Here is a 6665-nt window from a genome sequence, read left to right on the forward strand (position 1 = left end):
GGGGGGGGGGTCTCTGAACTGGAGAGTTCTGTGCTGGGGGCGTCTGAGCTGGGGGTCGCTGTGCTGGGGGTGTATTCTAAGCTGAGGGGTGCTCGGTGCAGACACTGGAAACAAGGGTGTGGCCACTCATATTTGGGAGCCTCAACCAAGGCGCCTGGAGGAGCCCTGGCCAGTGCGACTTGGGTCTTCGAACTGAAGGGGTCTAAGAAGAGAAAAGCAGGGTGGTCTGCCTGGATTTGGGGAGAGACATGATACCCTGGGAAGCTTCCTTCCACCCCTGGGGACCAGAGCACTGGCTGCACTCTGCCCCATGGCAGGGTGCACCACCAGCTCCAATCCAGGGGCAGCGTGGGGGCAGGGCCCTGGGGAGAGAGGACGCGAGGCAGGCCAGGCTTGGCTAAATCGTCCTGCAGGAGAGAGAACAGCTACCCCCACCAACTCCCAGGCCATGGGGTCTGTCCAATACCCCCTGCAGTGTTGGTAGCTCAGGATCATCATGGGTGACTTCCAGAGAGCCTGGAGGCTCCAGAGCCAGGACACCTGGGGCACCTAGCACCCACTAATCTCTGCCTCAGGGTTCCTTTGTGAGGATTAGAGTGCCTGTTCCTCCCCTCTCTAGGGCTGCTCAGAAACCTGGTCTGAGGGAGTCCTCTGCTCAGGGCTGTCCACCACACCTGGGCTAGCACTAGTGGGTTGAGCCTGAGGGCTCTGTGGGCATGGCCCAGGCCTGCTCTCATTCTCCATAGTGTTGGGTTCAAGCCCTAATGTTTCCCCCACCCAAGGAGACAAATGCTGAGCTGAGACTTGGTGATGGGTCTTGAAATCTACCCTGTTGATAACAGCAGGGTCAAGAATTCAGATCCCTGTACCCACCCCGAAGCCCTCAGGGGTCCTGTACTCCTCCCACAAACAAAGCCTCCTCCCTCCTCAAAGAGGAGGCTCAGTCTGTGCAGGGACCAGGGTCTGGGGATGTCCAATGTCCACAAATTCTCTGAGTGGGGGTTTGAGGCTGCTGCAGCTGGGACAAGAGGGGCAGTAGCACTTCAGGGCAGGGGTGGAAGCAGCTCTTTCTTTCTAAATCTCCAGACGACAAGCAAGAGATGCACAACATGGAAGGGATGGAGGTGGAGTGACCAGCATGAATACTTGCTTGGAGACCCTTGGGGAAGCTTCTGTCCAAGGGGTGGCTGGGCTGTCCTGCCTCTCATGTGGCCCCCACACCCCTTGGCTCTGCATCCTATCCTAAGCAAGGCGGAAGGACAAAGGCCTCCCCTCCCCAGCTACCTCCTCTTCAGGGCTGGGTTGGGCCTGTGGGAAAGACCAAGGCCTGTGACCCTGGGAGGGCAGGGGGGCTGGTGAGCAGTGTGGGGAGAGGCTGCCCAGCCCCCTAGACAAGCCCACATCCTGGGAGTCCAAGCCTGAGCACATCCCCCTAGGAAGGACCCCTCACTAGCCAAGCTGACCCCTCCCTTTCCACCTCTGCATTGCCCATCTCTCCCCTCACCAGCACCAGAGCTCCTGTCCATCAAGGCCAGCCTGGTCCCAAGTCGTCTGTGCAGCCTGCCCTGGCTCCCAGTGGCCTTGAGCATGCTGCTCAATCACTCACAGGCAGTAAGGAGGCGCAGGACAGGTGCTGGGGGGCCTGCGGCTGGAGGGTGCATGTTGCAGGGGAGGGACATCCACACCAAGAGCCTGGGAAGGAAGGGGCTGCTGAGTTAGAAAGGCCGTGCAGGGGAGCAAGGCCGCCGGTGTAAGGATGTGTACCCCCTAGCTGTCATGAGCTCTCTGAGGGCAGGGGCCCCCCACAAAGAGGGGTGCCCAGGCAGGCCAGCAAAGACAAGATGCACTTGCCCAGAGAGGCCGTGCCTAAGGTCAAAGGTTGGGCCATAAGCTCTCAGAAGGGCTCCCATGCAGGAGCAGTGGGCGAAGAATTGTCCTGACAAGCAAAGGGGAGGGGGCAGGACGAGCTGGGGCAGGTGTGGGGGTGAAAGTCCACTGGTCCCCAAGGCAGCGGGGAGCAGGGGGCACCAAGGGAGGTGGAAGGACAGGTTGGGGGCAGGTAGCTTCACTGCTCCCAGGACCCAGCTGAGCACACCTGGCCTGAGGACAGGACTTGGGGAGGGCCCACCAGGGCCAGCGTCCAGCTGGGCCCCCTGCTGCATGACCTCGGCTCTGCTGCAGGGTCTCCATGGAAGGTGGGGCCTGGGGCTGGTTCTCCCAGTTGGGCAGGAACCCTGGCCAGCCTGGCATAGGGCAGTGGCTCCTGGCGAGCTCGAGCTTCTGCGCACCAGTCCTGCTAGCCTTGACCTGGATCAACACTGTCTCTCTGCCTCTCTCTGCCTGCACATCCCCTGCAGAGGCAGCATTTTGCAGCCAGCATCATTCCCTGTTGTCAGAGAGGGGGGACCTGTCCTGGAGTTGGGCAGCTGGATGGGAGGAACCTCACCTAGCATGCAGAGTAAGAAAAGGCCTTTTCATACTGATTAAAAGTACTTTTTTTTTTTTCTCTTGAAAAAGCCTCTAGGGGCCGGCCCGTGGCTCACTTGGGAGAGTGTGGTGCTGATAACACCAAGGCCACGTGTTCGGATCCCATATAGGGATGGCCGGTTAGCTCACTGGGTGAGCGTGGTGCTGACAACACCAAGTCAAGGGTTAAGATCCCCTTACCCGTCATCTTTTAAAAAAAAAAAAAAAAAGGAAAAGCCTCTAAATGTAATACTAAAATTTTACATAAAAGGTGAAAAGTTCAAGTTTTCTGTCATCTTCAATCTATTTTCCTGATCCAAAACCCATTCCCTGAGCAACCCCGACTTGAGGATGGGCTTCCGTGAGGCTCAGGGGTTGGCTTCTCCCAATGGAGGGGTGGCAGTAGCCCCCAGGAAAGGGATCTGGCTGGGTACCCCAGCATCTACTACCGTGTTTCCTAGGGATTGCTTGGCCTGTTCCCAAATCCAAGTAGCGTGGGTCAAATGGTGGTACTCAGAACATATGTCCACCTGGAACCTCAAATTTTGACCTTACTCTGAATAAGAGTCTTTGCAAATATAATTAAGGCAAGGATTTAGAGATGAAATCATCCTGGATTAGGGTGGGCCCTAAATCCGATGACTGGTGCCCATACAAGAGAAAGGAGGCGGAGAGTTGGACACAGACACACAGAGGAGGAGGCTATGTGAAAACAGAGTAGACATTGGGGTGATGTGGTCACAAGCCTAGCATCACTTGGAGCTACCAGGCGCTGCAAGAGACAAGGAAGGATCCTCCTGTAGGGCTTTGGAGGGAGCTGACACCTTTATTTTGGACTTCTGATCTCCAGAACTGCAAGAAAAATCTGTTGTTTTAAGCCACCAAGTTTTGGGATAGTTTGTTAAAGCAGCCACAGGAAACTAGGCCACCAAAAAAAGCGGTGGTGGTGAAAGGGAATGGGGGGGGGCACTGCAGAGGGCTTGGGAAGGAAGCTTCGGGACATCGGATCCCTGCTGGGGCTGGGGTCCAATGAATGGTGGGCACATGGGACTGGAGGCCGGGAGGGAAGCTGGACCCTGCCCTGTGGCCAGCCCTCTGGGAGTGTGAGGAAGGGCAATGGGTGGGGCTCAGTTGTGGGTGACTGAGCAGAGGCACAGACCCCTCCTATGGGCCAGACTCCCGAGGCAGCAGGGCAAGTGGAAGTGCAGCGGGGGCTGCCCATCCCTCCCAGGAGTTGCATCCAGGGAGCAAGTGGGCACGGGGGCCAAGACCAGGCGCTGCTGCCGTGTGGGCACTGGGTCCTTTCACAGCACACAATATAGGGCACGTGCCTCTCAGGGCACTGGTGATTTTATAATGTTGAACACTCACTTGGGAAGTAGCCTGTGCCCAGTACTTCCATTGGTATAGGAGAAGCCCCTCAAGAGAGCACCTGGGAGCCAGATTCAGCCTCAGGAGAGGACACTTCTGGCCCCAGCAATAACCCACACCTCCACACCTCAACCCCAGCTACCCAGGGGGAGGCCCCAGGGAGCATCAGGGTCTGTGGGACCCTGCTGGACCCTACCAGGGTATGACACATCCATGATTTTCCAGAAGATGTGTGCTCACCCTCTCAGCTGTGTCCAGCGGCTTCTCTCCCAGACTCGGAGCTCAGTGAGTGCTGGTGGCAGGTGTTGGCCCACCAGCTGCCATCCCCGAGTGATGAGTGTGGCAGGCAGCTATCAACTTGGTGAGAGGCACCTGGCCTCAGGTGGCCCTGGTCATCACAGGTCCTCCTTTTTTAGCAGCCCTTGAGGTGGGGGTCAGAGAGGGATGCTCGCCTGTCCTGACTGCAGCACATGTAGCATGCTTGGCCAACAACCAGGAGGAGAAGAGGCAAAAGGTGAGGCAGGACAGGAAGCTTGGGCACCCTGGGACTGGTTTCAATTCACCAGCCATCCTGCATCAAGACAGCCTGCAGCCACCCTGCGGATCTTTGGACTCTGCAGCATCAACTGGATTTCCTGGATTTCAGGCTGCTAGCCCCTGTAATATGTGTGAGCCAATTCCTTAACTTTCATTTCAAAAAATTCTGGAGGGAGAATTGAGAGAGGGAGAGAAACGGCGGGATCCTGGGTACTAGCGAGCCCTAGTCTGCCCACGCCCATACAGGAGAGAAAGTTGGGGTGTAAAGGGAGTCCTGACTTCCTTAGAGGGAATTATATTGGGGCCCTTCTGACTGAGACTGATTTGGGCAACAGCTGGCCAGTAGGGATCCAAAGCCTTGACCTTGGTGTTATCAAGTATTCCTAACTCTTAACCCCCCATGTTATTCCAGTAAATATTCCAGTGCTTACCACTGGACACCAAAGAGAACAGCGGAAATGTGTCGAGGCTGGGAAGAGGCTCAGCCACTGACATTTGGAAGGGCTCAGATTCTGAAGGACGGGGCAGGTTTTTTTTTCAACAGCAAATACACACCATTCTTTTTTTTTTCCTTTTTGTCTTTTTTTTCGTGTCCAGCAACGGATCGCAACCCTCAGTGTCGCGCCCGTACCGGACCGGGACCGGCAACGGGATCGCAACCCTCGGTGTTGCTCCCACATCTCGCTCAGCCAGTGAGCGGGAACCGGTCTGTATGTGGGATCCGAACCCTCGGCGGGAGCGCAGCCATGCTCCCAAGCGGGGCACTGTAGCAGTGCGCCACCGGGCTGGCCCAATACACACCATTCTTGTATTAGACCGGTGGTGTAGGCTGAACTAGAATTGAGCTGTAGGTAAAGATCTCAACCTTCAGGTATGCACACTCAAATGCCTGTGTAGATTATATTCCTAACAGACTTGTATTGACCTTTTTTCCTGCACCCCTGGTAATTATTCTTCATAAATGTGCCCTTTTAATAAATTTATATCTTATTTTTTTTAAAAAAAGGAAAAAAGAAAGCTCGGGGCTTTGAAACAGGAAAGGCTGCTGCAAGACTGTCACTGTGAGCACCGCACATCGACATCCGCGTGGAGGGGTCGCCCGGAGGAGGAGGTCAATTCCTGGGCTCCCTTGACCCCCCCCCCCCCCGGCTGTCCTCCCGGCTGTCCTCCCGGTGGCCTGTCAAGACTGGCCAACCCTCCCGTCCGTCAGCCGCGTGGCTGGCCCCCCTGGTCTAACCACTTCGCACCCCGGCCATCCCGACTGATGCCCGACCCTGGTACCCCCTCAGCGCAATGCCAGGCTAAAATGATGGCCAGAAGGACGTCGGCTATGGGGGTTCTCACCCGTGAAAAACTGCCCAGCGAAGGGGCTAACTAACAGGGCCTGCTCGGAGACAAGGACCCCAAGCCGACAACCAGCGCTGAACCCTCGGGCACACACAGAGCGCGGCCTCCACTTTAACTCAGGGGTCACCGACTCCTCACGCTGTCCGCGCACGCAGAGCTGGCTGTGGCCACAGCGGCGTCACGGAGAAGCACCGTGTCCCGAGCCCAAGGGCCAGGTCCCTGCCCAGGGCCCCGCCTACCGCAGCCCGCCAGGCCCCGCCCCCGAGGAGCAGTGCTGGAGCTCCTCAGGCTACCGAATGCCCTGGGTTGCGCGGTTCAGGCGGCGCAGGCTTCACTCGAGACCGTCCTCCACCCCGCGTCCCTCCTCCCGCTCCTCCCCTCCAGCGCCGGGCGCTCGCCCTCACCCAGTCCCCGCATGGCGTCACAACCACCTCAGCCTGACAGTGGCCTACCCCCCCCAACGGCGCTGCTGGTGTAGTGGTATCATGCAAGATTCCCATTCTTGCGACCCGGGTTCGATTCCCGGGCGGCGCAGCTACAGCTTTTCATTTACTTTTACCCTCTCAGGAAAGAGCTCAGAGGTTCGAAAGGAGATCAGGAAAGAGCAAAGGGCGGGCCCCGGTCCGGAGCAGTGCGGAGGTGGCGAGCGAACACGTTAGAGCGACAAGTGCCGTGAAAACGCTGGCGACGACGACGGCGGCAGGGCCCGGGACGGGGAGCGTGAATACACCAGCCGCCCCAGCCCGCCGACCCGCCGCCGGGCTGCTTCCACCGCCCCCTGCCGGCTGCGGGCCTTTTAACGGGCGGCGCGCGTGCTGCTGGGAGTCGTAGTTCACAACTCCCGGCGTGCCCCGCGGCTTCCGACGCACCCCGCGCTGGGCCGGACTGCAGCCGCCTTAGTCTCGGCAGCCCCCGCTGCGGCACGATGCTGGTGGCGGCGGCCG

The 6665-nt window shown here is 58.3% G+C and overlaps 1 protein-coding gene and 1 non-coding gene across 2 annotated transcripts in view; one reads left to right on the top strand and one right to left on the bottom strand.

Annotated features, from left to right (window-relative positions):
* Positions 1–1661, bottom strand: part of FAM195A (family with sequence similarity 195, member A) — a 6273-nt gene extending 4612 nt beyond the window's left edge. Inside the window, exon 1 of the mRNA XM_008579188.1 lies at positions 1607–1661. Within this exon, the coding sequence (XP_008577410.1) occupies positions 1607–1661 (55 nt within the window). The remainder of the gene's footprint in view (positions 1–1606) is intronic.
* Positions 1662–6184: 4523 nt separating this feature from the next.
* On the top strand, positions 6185–6255 carry TRNAG-CCC. The gene has a single exon. It is a non-coding gene; the product is annotated as a tRNA-Gly (tRNA).
* Positions 6256–6665: the final 410 nt, after the last annotated feature.

Source organism: Galeopterus variegatus, unplaced genomic scaffold (assembly GCF_000696425.1).
Source record: "Galeopterus variegatus unplaced genomic scaffold, G_variegatus-3.0.2 Scaffold1825, whole genome shotgun sequence".
Classification (NCBI taxonomy): domain Eukaryota; kingdom Metazoa; phylum Chordata; class Mammalia; order Dermoptera; family Cynocephalidae; genus Galeopterus; species Galeopterus variegatus.